The sequence below is a fragment of the Macrobrachium rosenbergii genome, chromosome 11, assembly GCF_040412425.1.
Source record: "Macrobrachium rosenbergii isolate ZJJX-2024 chromosome 11, ASM4041242v1, whole genome shotgun sequence".
Classification (NCBI taxonomy): Eukaryota; Metazoa; Arthropoda; class Malacostraca; order Decapoda; family Palaemonidae; genus Macrobrachium; species Macrobrachium rosenbergii.
Window position 1 is genome coordinate 5148372 of NC_089751.1, and position 23695 is coordinate 5172066.

Sequence of the window (23695 nt, forward strand, 5' to 3'; positions counted from 1 at the left end):
TCGACCCGTTAACTACCCAATTAAGGTTGCCAGTTGCCACTCCACATACCCGGCAGGTTGCCAGAAAGAAATAGCTACCGATAATTCTAAAATCTACCACAAGACAGATGGAACGTATTTCATTAACTGAATAGGAATAGCTAAGGAATAAATTATTTGGGAGTTACAGTCAATAACTGAAAACATTGCTTCAAAGAAACAAATGGCAAACATGACTAACTTAGTCCTAAGCAAAAGTTGCGGCAGGGTAATGATAGGGGAACCTGTATAGATAGGGACTAGCAATGCCAGCGTACAAGCATGTCATGGGAATAACGAAGCTCGGCAAAAATAAATAAATTGCAAGAAATTAGATAACCGACTTCGTAGGACAATAATGAAAGCGCCAACGTACTGAAGGTGTGTATAATAATCTGAAACATGAGCTTCATCCAGCCACTCAAAGATATGAAGAACAAGGTGCTCTATCTGAGGCGTAGCCTACTCTCAACAGTAACAGCTAGGCTTCTCAATGAGATAGCCTTAGACCTTGGATTTAGCAATTAAAGAATATATATATGAAGGAGTTAAACTTAAATTCAAGCAAAGCCGAATCGATCACAGAAAATCAAATAATAGAAATCATAAAGAATTAGGACAAAAGGGCACGGAAAAGAAGAATAAAAGAAAATTAAACACTGGAAAAATATAGCAAAGATAGTATGAATACGCTATAGCTAAATAACATGAAAAGATTGAAGGGGAAGAAACAAAAAGTTTAAATTATGGTGGAGTAATGGAAAAACTCAAGCATTTAGTACTTTATTGCCCAGCATACAGCAATATCAGGAACAGATTTAAAATCGCACAGCAGTCACATCAAAGCTATAAAGAGGAATCAGAGAGTAAACTGAGAGCAGGAAATCATTTGTCAAAAATAGAGATAACCCACAAAGGGAGAATTGAACGAGCAAGGGAGCCGTTTCAAATCGAAATCTATGCAATAACTACTACTACTACTACTACCATTTCTTGTCTTGTGCATGCTGCAGCGACATAGCGAGTGCTATTGCTCAAACATAGAAATTGTTTCCCGAGACGTATTTGCAACTGTGAATTGTCATGGGCCGCAAAGGATTGCAGGGAAAAGGAAAGAAAAGAAAGAATAAGCTGCAAAACTGTCCAGAAAAAAGTCATTATGAAGAATTCGGCGAAGCTCACCCTCTAGGTGATAGAACGTTTGGGAAAAGATTGAAGGTAGGTTGGCTTAATCCCTGGGCCCAGGGTACGTATTTACGTATTGATTCAAGTGGGAGAATGAAAGGGAGAGACTTACTCTTAATTCTTAAAGTGGGTAGTGTGGACGACCGAGGGGGGCTCAACGTGCCCGATTCTACCCAGAAAGTAACTTGAGACCAATTTGCTTGATTTTCCCGAACGACAACTTTTTCATTGAAGCGTAACTTTTTCTGCCGCCGCACTCCCGTAGTTCTTAAGGTGGCAGAAGTGCAGCGCTCCTCTCACCTCGTAGTTCCTAAGGCTGCGGCAGTACGTCGCCCCGACCTGACGGAAATTTAATTCTGCCCAATCTTATCTGAGGCTGACCCAGGTCATTCCCTTGGGCTTACGGGTTAATTACTCCGAACCAGTCACAATGTGTTTTATCGATATGATTCATAGGCCCAGGCCAACACCAGAATCACGCGTTCTTTCTTTCTCAAACCGGTGCGATGGAAAGTCACGACTTGATTTTGTTCCCGAAAGTCAACACCGTGGAAGATTTCAATTCGTACTCGGACTTGTACATTCCCACGGTCCTCGAGTTCCTACAGAACACCGGGGAGTTCACTAAGTGGTTGTACCAGCAAGGACTGCTAGGCAACTTTTCCGGGTTGTGTAGTGAATGCAAAGCTGGAAACCGCCGTTTCGTTAAATGGAGCGCTACCGAGACATGGTACAGAGAAACCACTTTACCAAAGCTACTTTTCTATGTACTGGATCCAGAAGCGATATCCAGGTGTTTCGTGTCCATTTTGGGCATTTCTGGATTTAGTGAAGTACGTCTATCTGCTCAAGAGCTGCCCGACATCCCCCATCTGTGATTTACTTTCCCGACCATCTACAATAAGACCTGGACTGAGTAATTCCCACTCACCTGTTCGGCAGCCAACAGTTCTTCATTGGAGTGGTGGGTAGAGCTCTTGGCTAGCACGCTGTTGGCCCAGCATTTGACTCTCCGACCGGCCAATGAAGAATTAGAGGAATTTATTTCTAGTGATAGAAATTCATTTCTGGACATAATGTGGTTCGGATTCCACGATAAGCTGTAGGCCCCGTTGCTAGGTAACCAGCTGGTTCTTAGCCACTTAAAATAAGTCTAATCCTTTGGGCCAGCCCTCTCTAGGAGAGCTGTTGACCAGCTCAGTGGTCTGGTTAAACTAAGGTATACTTTAACTTTTACCTGCATAGTCAGACAGCAGCGACTTTGAATAAGGTAAGCAGAGCATTTACCTCCCTTTTTACATGTACAATATTTTGTTGCTAGGTTAGGTTATGTTTTGGAACGGACCCTAGTATGCAGTTTTTGGTTTTTTGTAACCCCTGCGGCTACACTGAATACAGATATTACCTCTTGCCAGAACATACGAGCTTGCCAAGAATCTTTCAAAATTTGGATAAGGCGCGAAGCGCTGTTCAGCTACTCCAAACTAAATGCAGATATGTTAAAAAAATCAACGTTACAAAATTAACGCCCTTTCTAATGTAGGTAGGGAATAGCCTAACCGATGTTTCTTATGTAGGCTACAAGTAGCCTAGGGTAGCGGTTTCCGTCCGCTCTAATGTAGTTAGGGAATAGCCTAACCATGGTTCTTGTAGGCTACAAGTACCTTAGGCTAGTGGTTTCCGTAGGTGCATCAGGGCCTACTGTAAGGAGAGTGGCGGGACAACATTTTGTGTGCAGATTACGGGGTCAGCCTCACGTATGTAGTGTAGCGGGTCAGCCTCATGTATGTAGTTTAGCGGGTCAGCATCACGTATGTAGTTAAGTGGGTCAGCCTTAAGTATGTAGCCTAGCGGGACAACTTTTTGTATGCAGACTAGTGGGTCAGAAACTAGCAAATTTTATACATTACGGGTGGCAGGGAACCCGACTCGCTTTCCCCCACCCAAAAACCCCGGTTCCCAACAGGGTCCCCCTTACCGTTTAGTAGTTTTCCAGTTGCTTTTTCTTTTGGCAACACTGACAAAAGCACAGTTTTCATTACCATTATGAAGCACAGAGGGAGCAATTTTTTCATTGCGTTTTCTATAGCTAATTTTTGGTGCCAAAAGGGGGTTCCTGCAGTCATTCACAGGCTCCCTTAAGGTATTTCTAAGTAAGAGCTCCACACGGGCTAGGTTATTATCTTGGAAATTGATTTGTTCTGACACGATATGCAAACCATTGGTCCTTTACATTAGGAATTACTTACGGCAAAGCTGGACACGGCCGTTGTCGTGAATTTTTCCCCATGACTGGGAAGGTTCAAAGTTGTGTTTATTGACTAACTGTTATCTTACAGTTTTATATAATTGTTTATTTTAGATCAAAATAACTGTTTGTATATGTATCGAAATTTGTATATGTATTGAAATTGAGTTTAAAGGCATTGGTTGTAAGTAATAAATATTTATTCCATTTTTTTTGCTTAAGGTTGAGGACACTGAGGAAAATGAAGTAGTGGACGAAGTATTTCATGGTGATGAGGATTCAAGTGAAGAGGAGCAGGATGACACAGATGCTGTATCAAAACTTTTAGCGACTTTTAATGCAAATGCAAGTTCAGCCATTGACAGTGGTGATGATGAGGAAGAGGAAGATGATGTCGAAGGAGATGATGTTGAAGATGATGACGATACAGAGGAGCATGAAATAAACAATGATGGCAATTCAGATGTTGCTGAAGATGGAATTGACAGCGACTTGAGTGAAACAACTTCAGATAGAGAGAATGAGGTGGCTGGTGGCTCTACTGAAGGTCATTCTGAACTAGAAAAAAATGGGATTCAAGAGGGAATTTCCAAATCACTTCAGAGGATTGATAAAGGTCATGGAGGGCCTTTGGTAAGTCATTTTATGTCACTTATTTTAGTGAGAAATAGCAGTACTGTACTGTATTATATGAGTTGTACAATTCTATGTCCATGGAAGAGACAAGCCTCCTATTTTACTTGTGTGTAATGCTTGAAAAAAAAAAAAACAGAATTGGCTAGCTGCTACATTTTTGTTAAAGAAAAGTTTGAGTCCACCCTGTCCTCAGTTTTACCTTGCTCATGTGTCATCCTTTCAATTTTTGTTTGGCTCAGATGGAACGGTTGCTTTCAGCAACCCAAATTACAGGCATCCAAGCAGATTTTGATAGTTATCAGTGAGACCTAATGGATGAACAACTACTTAGACGCTAAAGGAGGTTGGCTGGTTTATCTTCAAGTAGGTTCTTGAAAGCTCTCATTGTGTATGTTTTGGGTTCCTTTCACCATATTAGTAATTATTCAGATCTTCATTATCCAGAACTCATCATTATCCAACACAGCTGGAGTAGGGACCATGTCCCAAAGATATATAATATATATAAATTTTTAATAAATTGAAAAGCCACTCTCAGATGGCATTGCAGCCTCAGGAAAATGTTGGTAACACTGCTTACACTCCCCCCTCAATTTGGGACCACCTTGACATGGTGAGGGGGCTCTTGAACCCCAGGAATCTGTTCCCGGGTTTCAGTCCAAGAGTTCCATATACCAGTCTATATTTCTTTGAATTAATTTTTGCAGAATTTTCCGCTTGTACTAAAATTTATTGGACGTGATAAATAGGAAAAGATATCATAAGTGAGATTGGGTTTATATCCGAAGCTAAACAGTGGGAACTGTGGTAGGACCATCAGCTGCCCGACAATGTTCGGACCTGAGAGTTATCAGATCGATAGCTCAAAGGCGGAACTATTCTTTAGGGCTAGACCACGGATTCCAAGAGCGTCTGGTTCTAGGGATGGGACTCTTGGCATTCTGTCTGGTTTGCCCATAACCTGATTAGGGTGGGGATGATTGTATTCTTGTAATACTCTCAGTCCTAGCATGCGGCTATATATCAATAATATATAAGGTAAAAATGGTTTTATTACCTTTAGTATTAGTTTATTTCATAATGCGAATCTTTCATGTATGTGGGTGGTTATCACACCTAGACAGAGGCTGGCCTACTGATAAACATCACTTAAGACACAAAAAACAATGCTTCACTTCAACAGACGACCTTCCCTCCCCTATTAGTCCTTTAAAGCGAGGTTTCACTGTATTTATACAAAAATCAGTTCTGGGTTATGGCTGATGTTCTGGATTACGGCACCATAAGCCTGTTACTAGGATTCTGAGTGGCGTAGCTGTAGGCGCTATAACGAGGTGAGAAAACTGATTTATTACCAGGGCAAAGCTTAAAAACCTTTTTCTTTCCCTAGGCTTTCACAAGTCTCTCTCCCTCATTTTTATAAATACAGGCAGTCCCCGGTTATCGGTGATCCGGTTTTAGGGCGCTTGTATAGCGACAAAAATCGGCAATTCTCTGCCCCGAAAATCACTAATTTCTGCTTATCGGGGCCGATAATTGGGTATTGGCGCCGATACGTACTTAACAGATGTGCTGATAACTGAGAATTGCCGATTTTCAGTCATCGGCAAATTTCGGTTATTGTCGTGCTGTCAGAACGGAACCCCCGCCGATAACCGGGACTGCCTGTACAGGCTGTACAGGCAGTTCCCAGTTATAGGCGGGGGTTCCATTCCCGATGGCGTGACGATAGTAGTGCTGATAACTGGGGATCGCCACTGATAACCAGAGATCAGTGCATATTGGCGCTGAAAATCCAGTTATCGTCGTCGTTAGACAAGCACCGTAAAATCGGATCACTGATAACCAAGGCTGCCGATAACTGGAGACTGCCCTGACTTATGGCATGCTGCTGGAATGGAACCCCAGCCCTAACCCAGCAACTGCCTGTAATTTGTTTCTTTTAGCAACTAAAAAATTATTCTCGTAATTCCTTTAGTAGTAGTAGTGATGAATCAGCTGATTCTGAGAACATAAACATTAGCCTATGGTAGATAATTTTTTTATACATGTTACGATGATGATATAACATGATAATAATACAGTATAAATGGAGTAAGTAATTAAAATATTAGTTTCATTACCATTACATCTTAAATACAGCTGTGATAGCCTATTTAACTTATGCAAATGGATACTGTGAGTGTAACACCTAGCTTGGGTCATACAGTATGTTAATACAGTACGATATGATAACAGCTGATAAGAAAGCTGCTGTATAAAAATACATTAATGGTGATAAAACCATGGTAGGCTGTGGGTCAACATAGGTGGGGTGCCTACCTACCAAATTTTGTCATTTACAGTATGAGAGAAAGAAAAAAAAGGGTTGCATTTTTTTAAAGTGTATTTATGCAGTATGTTTTGTTACAAATATGGTGGAAAACGGGAGGTAATTGCCTCTTGCATAAAGTTTTAAGTTTAAAGTGTGATGGTTATTATTTATAAGCATGTTGAGTGTTTACAGTTATGTGGTATTGATGAGGTTAGGTGAGGAAGGGTATGGACACCCTTAGATTTTATTTTACTCTCTCTTATGCAGATTTTACCATTACAGTATATGACAGGGCCTTTGCTCTGTTAATCCAGATGATGGAGGAATTACTATGATTTTTATAAGTTATAATTACTGCTGTTATGGTACATGAATTAACTGTTTTGTCACTCTTCAATATTCATATTTGTTACTTTTCAGGAATTGTCTAAAAGGTTTGAGAACAAATCAGAAAAGGAAGAGTTTGATGATGATGATGAAGAAGATACTTCAAAGGATAGGAATGATCCATTTAAGAAGCATTTTGAGTTGAATATTTCCAGTGAAACTGCTGAAGAAGTTCAGAAGTCAGACAATTGGATTCACAGTTTTGAAGAATGGCCTACAGTGAAAAGAGTAAAAATAGATATTCCCAAAGTTGAAATAAACCAGCCAAAGCTACTGTTACTTGCTAATGAGGAATCTGAGACTGAGTTACCAAATATTGCTGCTGTACCCAAACCTCCTCGCAAAAAGAATTATAGCCTTGATGATTATCATGTATTAAAACCTATGAAAGATAATTTTCTTCTAGTTGGTGATACATCAGCCAGCTGTTCTTCTGGTCTCACTAACTTTCAGAAAGAATTATTTACAATTATGTCCAATTACTCAGACCTTTATTTCCCACAAGCCAGTTATGAGAAATTTGAAGAAATTAAGGCTGTATATGCTATGCATGCCTTGAATCATGTCCTAAAGACTAGGAAAAGAGTGTTGAGGCACAATTCTAAGTTAAAGAAAAGTTTAACTAAAAAGAGGAAAAAGGAGCCTGATCACTGCTTTCGTGACCAAGGGTATACAAGACCAAAGGTGCTGATTATTCTTCCTTTCAAGCATTCTGCATACAGGTGGGTTTTAGTTCCTTTCTTTAACTGTGTTGAGTTGTTCCAATAAGCAAACCTCCTATTACTTTGTGACAAATTCCCTTAATCATAGTTAGCATTTGTTCATGGTAGTAGGTCCTCAACTGAAGGCGGGGGACCTGTTCCAGCGCCATGCTGTAAGTTGATTTCCACCGTAAGTCAGCGTTTTGCCGTTATCGGCGCCATAACTTGATTTGCATCAAGTTACAGTGCCGTTAGCGCCATCAACTCGATGCCATTAACTGTTAGCACCGTCAACGGTACTTATGGCGTGGTAAATTGATGCAATATCAAGTTAAGGTGCTGTAAAACAGCATTAAGAGTGCTGAAAAAGAGCCACAAGATCAAATCCGTTGTAAGTCGGTTTAGCTGTAAGTCGGTGACGCACTGTACCAGATTTCCCCAGTTACAAAAGCTGAAAAGCAGCCTTGAGTGAGCATGCAAACACACACTTGGCCCCTCAGTAGGAAAAATGCATCCCAACTTATTCAGAGTTGGAAAATAAATTAGATGTGGTTAATTTTTTTCCTATTTTCACATCTTTTATTTTAAAATTTTTTTTTGCAGTTCTATTTAGCCTGTTTTTATCTGAGAAAATTATTGCTGATTACACTCAGTGAGTGTTTTTGGTAACCTATCTGTAATTTGATCCATTTTTTCTCAATAAATGTCCCTTTTGGAATTCTGCCTTCATTCTTTGTTAGCTTAATTCAGCTTTGTTCCTACTTGTACATTTTATATGGATAGCTTTGGCAAAAGCTGATATGGTCATTAAAGCATGGTAACAAGGTAGTTAATCATTGGCAGATGAGTGAGTGGTTGGGAAACCTACCCACTTCACCAGCATCAGATGAGTGTGGTGTTGGGAAGCTATCCACTCATTCAGGGAGCAGTGTCACTTTTTCTTCCACCACCTTTTTGTTAGAGGTACTGGAATATCTCTGTCATCGTATCATGGCTGTTGCTGGAAATTCTTACTTGATTATTTCCATGTTTGTGTGGTTGGTAACTGGCTTTTTTGAGGATTGTGTTTATTATGATCATGATTTAAGTAGTTGTAACTGGGGTGGATTCTGGATATCTCAGTAGACAGAAAATTTCATATAAGTAACTTGCCAAGTAGTTACATAGCTATAATTTCTAACTTGCACAGACACCTGTATTTAAAAAACTGTGGTAGCACTTCGATAGTTTAGTGTAGGTGGCAAGCCCCGCCCACTAACGGAAGTACTGGAAATGGCTCAGCAGAAAACCTCATTCGGAGCGCCAAGCACCCATTTCTGACTGTGGGTCTCTTAGCCTATGCAGCTCTCCTTTAATATTTACAGGCGAGCTGTCTTACCTTTTTTTGGCTCCAGCTAGCCCTGGTCTTGCCTACCTTGACCTTCCTGATGAGGAGCCATCCAGGTGACAAACCTAGGCTCCCCTTAATGGTGATTTCCTCGTCTTCTGGGAAGGCACTCGAGATTGAAGTTTGGTTTTCTGCTGAGAGGGAGCAAGGTAAGGCTTCCTTTTAGTGTTCACTTGAGTCCTCGCTCCTCTAGCAAATGACTCCATTTAATAGGCACAAACGTCAGTCTATATCTGGACAACTTGCCTCTTTGATCCCCTTCAAGGGAAAAGTGCATGAAGGACTTGAACATCTCTGTCTCAGGAACTGGAAATTATCATCTACCTTCAGAAATCACAGTTGGCCCTGTCACAAGAATTCCTCTATGTGGGGATAAGTCTCAACTCTCGGACTTTTTGGGCCTTTCCTTCTGCCAAGAGAATTGCCAGCTGCCTTCGTACGGTCCACAAGTTTCTAGCCCCTTTGTCTTTCTGGGCCCATCAGTGGATGAGCCTACAGGGGACTGTTGTCCACCAAGATATGTCAAGTTAGGCAAACTTCTCATGAGAGTTTTGCTATTCTTCCTCAAGGCCAACTGGGAGAGGGAAACACAGCTGGATACCTATGCGTTTCCCATAAACCCAGAGATCAAGTCGGACCGGCGTGGTGGCGGTCTGAACGTAGACTTTCGGAAGGAAAGCCCTTCATCCATCTTCTGAGCCCAGACCTAGACTTCTATCAGACTTTTTGGTTCTAGGCTGGGGAGTTCTCTTGGGGAACCGGGAAGTTTCCGGGACGTGATTGCCGGAAGAACAGAAACTTCACATCAACATCAGAGAGCCGAAAGAAACCTCACATCAACATCAGAGAGCTGAAAGCAATTCACTTAGGGGTTCAGTTCTTCTCGACCCGAGTTCACAACAAGACTGTGGTAGTCCATTCAAACAATACCACAGCCCTAACGTACATACGAAAGCAAGACGGCACTCACTCATTTTCTCTCTGCCAGACAGCCAGAGACCTACTGTGGACAGATCAATTTATTCAGGGCAAACTAAATATTCTGGCAGACGAACTGAGCCATCGAAAAGTAGGCCCTTTCAAGTGAGTGGACCTTGGATCCACTGGTGTATTGAATCTGTGATACTATGGTGCAGGCCAATATTGGACCTGTTTGCCACCTCAAGGAACCATCGCCTTCCTCTTTTGTTCTCAGGCTCTAGACCCTCTAGCATGGGCAACAGACTTTTTAAAATAGCAACCCTATCTGAATCTATTACAGTATAAACTTGGTTACTGACCTGTCCAGAACTCAGGTAATCCACCTTATTCATTGGTTTTTTGCCAATCTGGCTGCTACTGCTAGTTGGCTTCTTATCTAAATTGTTGTTCTGGCTCCATATATTTGATGTGTTTTCTGTGAGCAAAGTAAGTTTTTGTGATAAATCATTTATCTGATCTTTATAATAAAATAAACTTGGTACTTCCAACCAATGGTCCACAGATATAAATGTGCATATAGTAACTTAGCTCTTCTGATTCATTAATCTTCAAGACTTCCAAATTGTCATGTCTTGGAATGTTGTGACCACAATGTTGGGCTGAACACGATTGGTGGTTTTGTATGGAAAATATTTAGAATGATATAAAAACTTGATTTTTATTTTATTAGAAGGCAGCCAATACTGTGTGATTTAGTACGTAAGAATTCACTCTTGTAGCTGAATACTAATTGTAGAGAATGAGTAAAGATTTTGTGTCAAAGGAATGGAATGAGCTGTACCACCAAAATTAAAACAAGGGGTTTACCTTTATTGAACAGGAAAATGATTTTAAACACAACATGTATTATTGAAGTTTACCACATCTGTATCATTGCTTCTCCAATATTTAAAATATTTAAAGATTGTAAAATTAAACCTTTTCATCAATATGTTGCAGATTAGTTGAGATAATGAGTTTGTTACTGCAAGATAAAAACTTTGAAATTCTTAAGCAAAGTCGGTTTCGGGAAGATTTTGGCCCAGGACAAAATCGGGACCATCCAAAGAATCTTGATAGAGCAGAAGACTTCCATGAGGTTTTCAAAGGAAATACCAAAGAAGATTTTAAAATTGGATTAAAGCTTACTAAACAAACGCTAAAGGTAAGTGCACTTGTTATTTACTTTTGAGATTTTACATTGAGTGAATATTTAAAAAGGATGATAAGTTTTCTCATATTTTACTAGTGATGCATAAATACTAAAATTTTTTACATGTAACAAGAAAGTACTTGGCAATTAAAAAGCCAAATTTCAGTGAGGGGTTTTATAATATTTTTATTCACCCTGTATTTTCAGTTGTACTCAGATTTCTATCAGTCTGACATCATTATTTCATCTCCACTTGGCTTGCGATGTTTGATGGGGAACTTCCAGCTTAGTTCTGCAGAAACAGATTTTCTAACCTCTATTGAGGTGTTGATAATAGATCAGGTAAATACTGTAGATAACTATCTGTGATCCTTAATGATTATTTGTAAAGGGAAGAATTTACATGTGCACAAACTGAGTCATCTTTCGTACTGAAGATTATAGCTCTCAACCAATATATATGTCTGAGTGGTTTGGAAAAAAGAACACACCATGTATTGTGCAGTTGTGCATTTTGTAGGGTACAGTAGTTATTTTTTGCATGACTTCTTTTGCAGTGTTATCAGATTCACTTATTTTGTTCATTTTTTTATTTGCTAGTATGATGAATTTTCACTAATACAAAACTTAAGATTGCCCTTTACAGTATTGACATAAAAAAGTCTGTTGTGAATGAAACAATGCCTGGCTCATGATTATCCTCATTAGTAATAAGTGAGGTGTAATTGTCAATATATTATGAAAAGACACATACTTCATACTGTATGTTTTTGAACTGCAGTAGTGTTTCTTAATAGACTTTCTAAAAACTATGTGGCATAGTTATGCAATAAATACATTTTTAAGGTTTTACAAGAGATATTGAGAAGCATCATATGTTATAATAAACAAAATAGATTTTTTCTCTACAAACCCATCATTTATATATGGCCCCACGATGGGTCCCACGAATCTGCAAACTGTAATCTTTTGTCTGAAAGACAGGTAAGTAAGCTATAGCATCTGTGCCAATCAGACTGTTGCGTAGCCGTCCTCATCTGCTCTTTCTTTTTGAGTCACCAGAAGGAAAAGCAGGGAGATGAAAAGAGCCCAGAGGAGGCAGCCAAACCTAAGGTCATGGATGGCTCTAAGAAACAAAGAAAGAGTGGTATATGGAAGTGTTACATCTTGGGTACTAGAAGACAGTCATTGTAGTGAAGTCCAAAGCATGAAGGTCCTTCCATGAGTGACCCTTCATTTGTGGTATGAACTACAGTATTCTTGAAGTTGTGAACACCAGGGGGAAATCAGTCTTGAAGGTGAGATTCCTCAATGAGTATCTGGCAAGTACTTGTAAGGAGCCTTGTTTAGGCTTTTTAAGCCACTGACACATTTAACTTGGTGGTTTTACGGTCGTATGAGGAATCTCTTTCAGGAAGCGTTGCATCAACCTCTTAAGGTCAGCTGAACATCTTACATCTAATATGTAGGATTCAGATGCTTGTGAAAAGACCAAAACCACCAACAGCTTATGATATAGGTAAAGAAGTCCTTTAAATGAAGGATTAAGGGCTCAACTAGATTAGTATTCCTTTCTTGACACCAAATTGGCTATGCTTTGCTGCTTAAGAGATGAGTGGTGGAAGATGGAGAAGGTTGGGAGATTCCCTCATAGGGGAGCATTGTGAAATATCTGGAGGTGTTGTAGGCACAGGATTTTTATGAGAAGGGGTAGCTGTCGATGGAATAGGTCTCATCCTGTGTATTAGAAGGGACAGCTGTTGGAAAATGAATCTTGACCAGAACTTGTCTTAAAAGGCTGAATTGAGGGATGTAGGTTTCTAAGCTGTCCTACAAATACATATCATCTGCTTCTCATTTTTCATGGGTTATTTGGGTTGGGCAGTAAACTGATAGCTTTTTATTTAGGTACTTTGCAAGTAAAGTAGATGTACGTATAGCATGCCCTACAGATACCATAGAACTTGCATATCACTGCATGCATTAACCAGTCTGATGGCAGTTCCTTTCTGCTGAGTCAGTCTGTAGTGATGTTATGTCTTCTTGACATGAACCTGGGAACTAAAGTGCACTGGTATTCTGTCCAAACATATAGTGTCATAGCTAGATGCCTAGCTTCTGTGAGCATGTTTGTCTTGAATCTTCAGTTAGGCTATGATGGTGGCATTGTCATGACATTTTTCCAATAATTCTTCCACCAAGCAGGCGAGTGCCAGATTGGTAGAGAAGCTGGGAGTGACGATCAGGCTGGCTGACCTGTTGTCACAGCAGCTGTGGTATATGAGCTAGAGGAATAGCTGACTTGAAAGCCTGCTGGGCTATCATCGGTTATGTGCCAAGCAGTGGACATTGGGGAGTTATGCGCCGATACCTTGAAAAGCATAGAAAGTGTGAAGAGTGATCTGAAATATCATCCAATGACTGCTGCTCCTAAACCACCACCAACAACAAGGAAGACTTTCTAGCCATCTGGAGACTAAAGACACATCAGCAGGGGTGCTTCTTGGTTATCTCACGCACAGTACATCCTCCTTTGACTATAATAAAACTGTCTGGCAGCTTCACAGGTGAGGAGTGGCAAACATACCTGGCCACCACAGCTGTGACAGAGGAGCTGTGAGGTGACTGTCAAAGGGAGACTTATAATATGGCGGGATTTGCTCCAGATGAAAAGGTCACCAATTAGCCATGCAATATTACAACAGTAGCAAAACACAGCCATTAGGATATGGAAAAGCCACTAGTACACGAAACTGTTAAAATTTATTGTAAAAAATCACTATGCTAGAAAAGGAATTGTTACATAAGTGAATCTCTCTGCCTTAATACTCTTAATACTTAAGAGTTGGGTAAAGACACCAGTTAAGCATACAATACTACAATGGTAGCCAAGCACAGCTATTAAGGTGTGGAAAGGCCACTGGTACACAAAAACATTCAAATTTATTGTAACCAATCACTATGCTGGAAAAGGGATTAGTATGTAATTGAATCTGTGCAATAATACTCTTAATAAATGAAGAATTAGATATAATTGTGGGTAGCATGAGGTGTATTTGATACCTTGAGTATACAAACAAAATTACAAATTATTCTACTCAGACATATTGATGGATATTGTTAATGTGGAGAGGGAAAGCTGAGAAAACACACAATGAATTGGCTAAATAAGGTAGGTATAAAGCCTAATACCAAAAATAATATGAAAATGCCATGAAAATTGCAAAGTGGAGAATGAAAACATTGGCTCTTTGACGCTTAGCTACAGTATAAGATAAGGGTTAGGAAAAGCAGTTCGCACAAGCGAGAACCCACTTTCGACCATTATTTGGGAAAACTTTTTAGAAAGTTAAGAGGGAAAACTTAGCCATTAAACTTTCACCATAACCAAAACAGATGATGAAATTAATGTCAGCAAAACACAGTAATCACTGACTGAAGGGAAGCAACATTGCAAAGAGGCTGGATTGTCAGGGTGATAACATGCCAGCTACAGTGCTTAATAATAGCCACACGTTATGAAATTGCCAGGTCAGGAGACAGCCCTGGCAACTGGTAAGCATCTTTCAGTCGCATTTGTGGGGCGTAAGACATAGGCATGATTCATTTTGTTGAGATGAAACTTCATTAGCAACAGTTTTTATGGATAAAGGAAAGTGTTGTCGTGTATGTTTAACACTTATTCCCAAATGATGGAAAAAGTGAAAGTTAGACAGGGTGAATAAGATTTTAATTGATAATCACAGGTTTATTACTTTTTCAGGCAGATGTGTTGATGATGCAAAACTGGGAGCACTTGTTAGTGTTAATGGAAGTTTTAAACAAACCTCCTCATGATATACATAAACTCAACACAGACCTCACAAGAATTCGAATGTGGACACTTGATGGTCATTCTTCTTTATATAGACAGACAATGCTCTTTTCTGCAACAAACATTGACCATGGTAGAGCATTAATTAACAAGTGTAAAAACTTTACTGGAAGAGTGCAGGTATGTCAAGTTGTATTTTTATTATTCACTTGCTGAAATATATATATATTATAAATCTGTCTTTACTAAAATTCAAGGAAAAATTTTTACTTTCATTATGTTCTCCTCAAGAAATTTATTCAGTTTATATACTTTTCCTATTTATTTTCAGAATTATGTAGTTTTACCATTATGTAAATGATAGATAAGTCATTTAAAGTAAAATATTTTGTGGAACAGTGATATAGTAGCTCTTTCTTTATGATGATTTTAAATGTTTAGGGAAGGCACTTTCTCTGTTTTACATAGTGTGAATTCTGGTGCATGTTTGCTCTCTAAAGGTTTCCTCTTTATTTTTCCTCATAGGTCCTAAATCTTGTACAAGATGGTTCTGTCCAAGAAGTTGTTGTTCCAGCAGAACTGGTGATGATTCGAGTTGCAGGAATGAGAGATCCAGATAGTCGATTCGATTATTTTGTGAAGGAAGTATTACCACAGTATCAGGCAAATCGTCGTATAGGAATATTAGTTTATATTCCTGATTATTGTGATTATGTGCGACTTGTAAAGTATTTGAAAGAGGATGGCGGTGTTAGTTTTTCAAGCATAAATGAATATATGACAGGGGTAAGTTAATTTTTCAGATTTTTAGGGGAAAATAACATTTCAGTTAAATACCATCAACATTGTACAGTAGTAAAATAATATTTTAAGGCACATCATAATTGACAATGTTTTCTTCTACAGTTTGACAGCACTATTCATATATGGCTTTATAGTAATTCCTATGAGAATACAAACTATGGTTATGTATGTGGAGTACCTTTGACAAAAACTGGTCCAGCCATTGAAGTTCGGTAACAAGGTATTAAACTAGAGTATAGTAAATGTGAGATGAGGCAGCACTCACTCACTCAGCTAGCAATGTCGCTTTTTCTTTGGTTGTTGTACACCACAGTTTTCACGCTCTCCTCTTCACCATGGCTGTTGTTGAAGTCTGTCAAAGTATTTCCTGGTTTAGTGGAGGATGACTTCAGCTTGCTTGTTGATCACAGTTATGACTGTTATAAGTATGGTGATGTGTAATAATTCCTCTGTTCTTAAGAATCATCATTGTAAATGCCCAGGGTGTGAATGCTTGTTTGGAGGGTTTGTGTCCTATGTAGTTTTGAAACTCATTCTTACTGTTCTTTCTAAAGAAGTGAGGAGTGCATGCTGTCTGATGTGCATTGAGTGTCTCTCATGGCCGCCTACCCAATGGAGGAAATACGGGTTGAGGCAGAGGAATGCTCTGAAGGTGCCTTCTGAGAGCAATGCACTGCCATTCCTCCTTGCTCTTGACCACCCTTGATCTATGCTTCAACTTTTGGAATGGTATCTAAAAGCAAGAGGTTTCCTAAGGAGTGCAGAGGAGATCCATGATTAATTCCATAAGGCAATTGGCAGATGAACTATACCAGAGACAATGGTCAATCTTTAGAGCTGGTGCTATTCCAGGAGGAGGTCCTGCACTTGTACTTCTGTAAATAACCTAATTAAGTTCTTTATTTGGTTATGCTACAATAAACATTTTGTCTATACCCACAATTAAAGGGTAGGTGTCTATTCCTACAATTAAAGGGTAGGTGTTTCATTTTATCTCTTAACTTTAACATTAAGGTAGCCATCTGTTCCTTTCAAATCAAGATTCCTAAATCTCCTATTAAACTTCTGTGATGGAACTTAGATGTAGTGCTGAAGTATTCGAGTATGCCTCCATGTGAACCCTTAAACTCAGCCTCCCTAAAAGATTTTATGATTAAGACTTTATACTGGCCTTGACCTCAGCAAAAAGAATCTGTGAACTCCAAGGCTTTTCCTGCAGTGTGGGTTTTACTTCCTAAGATATTTTTTCCCTCCTCTCTAGGGCAAAGAATAGCTGAGTCTTGGGCTCTTCGGCTCTTCCTTGTTCTTATGACATCCTAGTCTGCCCTTCTTGGTGCCAGATAAGGAAGGATCCTCTTTATGTCTCTACATGTGCAAAGGACTAGGGACCTTACACACAGAAAACCCAGATCTACCAATGCCAAAAAAAACTCTGAGAGTTTTGTCAATGCAGCCCCTTGGAGATGTAACTCAGTATTGGCCTTTCGCTGTACAAATTGTGCGGAGTGCTTTTGCACCTTGTTACAGCAGGGACATTCATATTCTGAACGATTAGGGTAGCTTTACTCAGGCCTTTCTTATTTATTTAGGAAGTTGTTGAGTTTTTTTGTTAGTGACATAACTTCACTTGCATATTCACCAGCTTTTGCAGTGATGCCAGGACATGGACCTCTAGGTCATCTAGAGAAAATCAGGCTTATTAATTTACCAAGGGTAATTTACTTAGAAACATATGTGGACATGTTCAATGCCATTTTTCAGCCAACAGAACACAGGATTCAAAGATTATGTCCTTAACTTATAGATTTCCTTATTCTGCCAGAATGTTTCAAACCTTGTTAGGCCATATATTCTCTAGTAAAGTTGGTCCCTTGCAGTCTGTTCAGAATCCGTTCTCCTCAACTATAGTTGAACAATCAGTTATCCCAACTAGTCAGCCAGTCACCTTAATGCATGAGGTATGAAGAGGTCTGTGGTGGCCAGACCTTCTGAAATAAAAGCCTTTATCCAGTAGGTAAGAGGCAAGGCAGTCTGTCATGACCAGCAACCTAGCTATCGTAGCTGATCTCAGGTACCAGTTGGGCATGAAGTGAATCTGTCAGTTTGCAGTGACAGTCTGTTTACCCCTACATATGCAAAGTGTTGTTACAACTGTGAGGCTGAGGCAGCCTCTCGGTAGACTGATTTGCGACCAGACATGACTGGAAACTTGAAACCCTTTGTTTGTTGGAGTGATCTGGTAGCCTATTTCTTTCTGCTGTTTGGTACAATTAGAATTATAGAAAAGTTCAAAATTCCAATGTCTTGGCAGTCAGCTATGTACCATAATTAGAATGATCCTAGACAAGTCATGAATTTCAATGATTTGGCAGTTGCAAGAACTTAGGAGATTGGGGGCCTATCCAGGAGAGGCTTTATGACAGAAGCAGTTAGGACTGTTTGCAGGTCTCAGTCTTTATCACACAAAATGGAACTCTTTCTGTGGTTGGTGCAGTGAAAGGAATGTTGATTCAGTCAGTGTTACTTTTCCACATATGACAAACATTTTATTATTCCTGAGACAAATGACAATGTGGGTCTCAACCATTAAGAGGAGGAGGTTAGTGCAGTCTCAGATGTTTGCAGTACACGGACATGACTAAGGCTCTGTAGTAGAACTGAGATGGTTATGTCAAGTCATTGAATCATTGTATTTTACAGTATTGAATTAAAAATATTGAAGGACAGTTTGGCAACCCCAATTGCTATCCAGAAGCAGAGCCATTGGTTAGAAGTTACAGAGTAACTTTGCCACCAATATGTAAGGCCAATATTTGTTGTTTTTGTTTTTATGAAAGTAGATTACTTTTTGATCTATAGATTTACTAGATTCATAAAAACTTATTCTCTTATATAATACAAATTAAATTTCTTTTAATTTCAGGAAATGCACAAACTTGCCAAGGCACGCAGCCTGTTCTTTGATGGAAAACGACAATTTCTTTTGTATACTGAAAGATTACACTTTTATAGACGTTATCGCATAAAAGGTGTAAGGCATGTGATATTTTATGATTTGCCAACTTATCCACACTTTTTTTCTGAAGTCTGTAATCTAATGGTGGTAAGTACCTGAACTTTTTGCTTATTTTGTAATCTGATACTTCAGCACATTTGTTGCTTGATTAATTTTTAATGCAGGTGAAACTTCACTAATTCAGTACTAATTTCAGATTTATCAGGCCACCACACAGTTTTGGTTGCACTAGATATGTTTTCCATGAATTTATATGTAATTTACACTTTTTTAACCCCAGGTAGGGCTCCAGTGAATAAAGGAAGTGCATCCTGTGTGGAAATCTGTGTGTGTGTATGTGCAAAAGGCTGAGTTACATTATTCATAAAAAAATTAGGCTATGATTCACACATCAAAGTAATTATTAATATAGGCTTTGATATACCATATATAGGACTGTGAGAAGGTGTAATGCAACACATATTTGGACTTAAAGAAAAAGAGGAATAAAGAGTAATGGTGAAAATAAACTTAAGAAATACACATTTTAACACCAGTATATGAACCTTTTGAGGACTTGCCCTATTCTGTTTTGAGTATGATGGGGAGAGACAACAGGCCGTGAAGAGTATCTCAACACAATCCCAGCCACTGAAAGTGTCTGCTGGGCATGAGGCAGGATGTTTTCAAATTTATTATAAAACCTTTTAACTGTACTGTAGTCAGTTGGCCATTGCTCCTAGGTTTTTCAATCACTCTTTTCTTGTGGGCAAATTTTGTTTGCCTAGTGGCTTTTACTATGTAATGTAACTCAGTTTCTCACATAACCTTTGGTGCCGTCCTGGCTCCATTTTGGAAACTTTCAGTTAAATTGTGAATCTCAGCTTCTGAATCTTCCTCCTTGGATGTGATATGGGATAGTATGATTGTGGAGGGTTGGGGATGTGGGTTATGATGAAGCACATGAAGTTTTTAAAACACTAAACTTATTTTTTCATACAAACCCTTCAATCTGCAGAGTACTCACCTTCCAGCCCCTCATTTGTTTTTTTGCTGTTTCACATCCAGTGTATGTGATTTATTAGGAGGACGGTTTGTACATACTGATGGCTCCGCAGGGCATTTGTAAAGACATTCAAGACTGAAAATGTGAGCAGAAAATGATTGATGGTTTTGTAAAAGAAATTAGTTAATAGTTTAAAACCTCAGTTTTAAATAAATTAAGATATTCAGGTAACATAATTAATATTCAGATTATGATGATAATGGATGCACAAGATATTTAACAGTAGTAAATATTGGCATAACCAAAGTTGTTGGAGTATCAGCGTGTATGATGAGTAGGTATTGCACACTTAACAAAGAAGTACAGAATCTTATAGGTTCCTTTGTATGTTATTATTTCTCATATACATCCTATTGAAGTGGGGTCTGTATGCTTCTGATGTTTATTTCACATTTTCGTAATACGTACTTATACCGGTTTACTGTAGACCAAACTTTTGTTAATATATATAGAAACTATTGCTTCAGGTAAGATTTGTATAGTCCAGTAAATATGAACTGCCTCAGATTCATATCGGTCATTTGGCATCATAAGGCAGCAATGCCCTTCTACAATGTGTTTTTGATTATTTAAAATCTTAGCAATGCAGCACAGTGAAGCTTAAAAAACAAAATATGAGTTATCTACAGTATGTGGTCATAGCAGTCTACCTATGGGTAGTTATATACTTCTAGCTGGTCAGTTTGAAATTGCAGTTCTTTAATGTCATCTTATTGTTAACTATAGTATTGTCTGTCCTACAGTGCATATTAGACAGGGGTTTGTTTGTAAGCGAGTGTTTGAAATGTAAGCATTTTTGTTGGTAGGATTTCATTACACGTGCTTTGAGTGTGTTTGGTAATATTATGTACTGATATACTGTTTTGTAATCTGTATTTCTTGGTGTCATTAATTTGGCACTGAGTATTTAAGGATCACCATTTTTCACTATAATTATCATGGAGAATAATGAGTAGCCAATAATCTCATTAAATTTTTTGTTCACAGGATGGCAACCAAAATCGTCGTACTCAAAAGAAGCATGTGGGAAATAACACAGTTTCTGTACTGTACCAACAATCTGACATCACCAAAGTTGTTGGAGTTTTGGGTTCACAGAGAGCGGGAGAAATTATCAAGGCCCAGAAATCCCTTCACATTTGTGTAATTGGAAGTTGAGATTTTATATGATAGGCAATAAGTTCCACTTGTTTTACCATAAACTCATTACATAACATAAACTATTTGTACCTGGAGCATAAATCTCCAGACTCATTTCACTTTAGCTGGAAAAAGATCAGATAACTCAGGTGGGTTGGTGGATATGTAGGGAATCCTTTTGTTCCTCACTACTGTAGTTAACTAAACGACTGTGCCTGTATGCTAGCTAGCTAACAGATTCAGGAGGTTCCCAGATTTTTGTATCTTTGAAGATTACTGTATTATTTTTTCAGTATGTAATTTTTCCCTGTTATTTTCATATGTCATTTTACATCTTGATGGGTTATAACATATGATGCAGATGAAAATTTCCATACATGTATAATTTGTTCATATACAAACTAAAGTTTGTACAGTGTGTATTCATTTTTTATCATAAATGTAGAAAATATTGTAATTCATGTGCATCAATATGCTTATTGTATGTATACAGTACATACATTTTAAGTGCACACAAACATGAAGAATGATTGCAGGTTTGGATCTTACCTGTCATTTTCCAGTGCCATATGGGTAGTCTGACAAATGTACAGAAATGAGCAAGGTAAGTAATGACATTACAGAGGAAAGGAAAAATGTTTCCTATGCAAGTACATCATTCAATAATCTGGATCGCCATTATCTGGAACGCGACATTATCAGACATGCCCAGACTAGGGACTAAGGCCTGAAGATGTGTGACTACCCTGATTTACTCTTTTGGTAAATTCAGATTATCTGTTCAAATTATCTGTCATGTTAAAAGGGCATTGTATAATAAGTATCAGTAACAAAATTGTCTAATATTACTTCATTATAATAATAGTACTCTGGATAAAGCTAGTAACAGAGTGAGAGCTCGTTCATCCTAATGTCTAAATATGGTAACTACCTATGGTAATTACTGTAATTACAGTTGTTTTATTTAAAGTATCGATAGTTGTTTCGCTAGTGATTCCTTGAACTACTTAACGATTTTTACCGTATTACAGTTGTTTTGTTTACAGTGTCGATAGTTGTGACAGTAGTTAACTATTGACACAACTATCGACACTTTGGGGGTTAGCCTATCATTAAAAATCTTGGCAGGATTTAAAGTTTGCTTTTATACTCGGTATATAAGATGAACCACCATTTTGGGGGAGATTTTTTTAAGTTTAAAAGGTCGCCTTATACAGTATGCAGACGTATATGGTATATAAATTTTAAAAAATATGAAACTGCTTTCCAGTGGTTGGCAATGCAGCACTGCCTCAGGAAAATATTGGTAACACTGCTTACACTCAGACAGACTGAGAAAGGGTTTTGGGGGGTTGGATGGCTGGGTACCGTGGGGGAGAAGGGGCAGTAAGGCTGTGTAGAGAAGGGGTTGTTTTGGAAGGTGGATGGAGCTGGGTAGCAGTTTTCCAGTGGGGAGGGGCTGGGGATGGATTGCTGGATGGATGAAGTTGCTGGGTAGATGTCTGACTTTGTCGCAGCTTGTTTTGTTTCATTTTGTTATGCTTATGACTTTTTCATTTATATTTTTTGCTATTCTCATTTATATTTTTACAAATCATTTATAACTTAACTAACTAACTAACTATATTTTTACTGTATTTTCACATATTTTTACAACCCAAAAAGATAAACACAGTATGTTTAGGGTTTAGAGAGAGAGAGAGAGAGAGAGAGAGAGAGAGAGAGAGAGAGAGAGAGAGAGAGAGAGAGAGAGAGAGAGAGATGAACAGTGATAAAATATTCTCTTGTGCACTGTTATGATATGTGTGATAATCATACCTAGTTAACTAAACTTGTAATGAAATAGTGTACAGTAACTCAAGCAAAGGAAAAAAGAAAAATGGCAAACATGATACTGCACTAAGAAAAAGAAACAAATGCAGACACTATGTAGAGACTTGTTAGAGCTTATTTCGTGTTATTACGCTTATGGTTTTTATTTATAATTTACACTGTTCTGATTTATATTTTTACTATATTTTCTCATTTTTTATTTTGACAACTCAAAAGATAAACACAGTTGTGTTTGTAGGGTACGAGTGATACTTTATGTTCTCTTGTGTGCTGTTGTACGTGTGATAACCATACTTAGTTGAATAAACTTGTTATGAAATGCTCTACAGTAAATCAAGCAAAACAAAAAAGAAAAATGGCAAACATGTGACACTGCGCTAAAAACAAAAACACAAACACGAACACACACACTATGTAGAGATGCTAACTCACACTGATGAAATGCCATATGTAGATAGATGTAACCACATAAAATGATCAACTACTTTTTAGTAATGTTCTTAAAATGAAACCAAACAAATTTCATTTTCAGTAGATTGCACCAGGCTAGGCTTTCAGACAAGATTACCAAATACTGTATATGGTTTTTGTAACAATTCATAACCATCTCTTATAATTAGCAACCTTTTACCAAAGAACTGACGTAAACAACATTGAGTATGACATAAACAAATTAATCAGAAGACAGCTGTTTTGCAATTTTGAGGGATTTTACTTGAACCTAAAAGTATGTTAATTTTCCTTTGTTTACCCTTTTACATTCATGCACCTATTTATGCACAAAAATAGAAATAATTGCAATAATAAATTTGATTCTTTTAGCAATTAAAAAATGATTCCCCTAATTCTTTTGCTAGTAGGCTCAATCAGCTGATTCTGAGAACATAAACATTAGTCATTGCAAATGGCGACTGGTTGGTTTTTTATACATATTATGATGGTGATATAACATGATAATAGTACAATATAAATGGATTCAGAAAGTAAAATATCAGTTTCATTACCATTACCTTTAAGATACATCTGTAACAGCCTTATCTTATTTGACTTAGTA

At 38.2% G+C, this 23695-nt stretch overlaps 1 protein-coding gene across 2 annotated transcripts; it reads left to right on the forward strand.

Annotated features, from left to right (window-relative positions):
- The first annotated feature begins 991 nt into the window (after positions 1-991).
- LOC136843099 (U3 small nucleolar RNA-associated protein 25 homolog) lies at positions 992-23630 on the forward strand. 2 transcript variants are annotated; one of them, XR_010854447.1, is made up of 10 exons: positions 992-1236; positions 3674-4084; positions 6822-7510; positions 10797-11001; positions 11197-11331; positions 14753-14983; positions 15329-15589; positions 18531-18710; positions 20656-22493; positions 22538-23630. XR_010854447.1 is itself a non-coding variant. In XM_067111099.1 (9 exons), the coding sequence occupies exons 1-9, from the start codon at positions 1102-1104 to the stop codon at positions 20824-20826; spliced, it is 2418 nt and encodes an 805-aa protein (XP_066967200.1). In that variant the 5' UTR covers positions 992-1101; the 3' UTR covers positions 20827-23630. The 2 variants fall into 2 exon arrangements, 1 of the variants encoding a protein (XP_066967200.1); XM_067111099.1 differs by having other exon boundaries at positions 20656-23630.
- Positions 23631-23695: the final 65 nt, after the last annotated feature.

Bases quoted from the DNA above. Each gene is read 5' to 3' on its own strand.
- LOC136843099 (XM_067111099.1), top strand. From the start codon at position 1,102: ATGGGCCGCAAAGGATTGCAGGGAAAAGGAAAGAAAAGAAAGAATAAG. The intron at 11,002-11,196 runs GTAAGTGCACTT...CTGTATTTTCAG, and splicing joins TTACTAAACAAACGCTAAAG to TTGTACTCAGATTTCTATCA. The intron at 14,984-15,328 runs GTATGTCAAGTT...TTTTCCTCATAG, and splicing joins ACTTTACTGGAAGAGTGCAG to GTCCTAAATCTTGTACAAGA.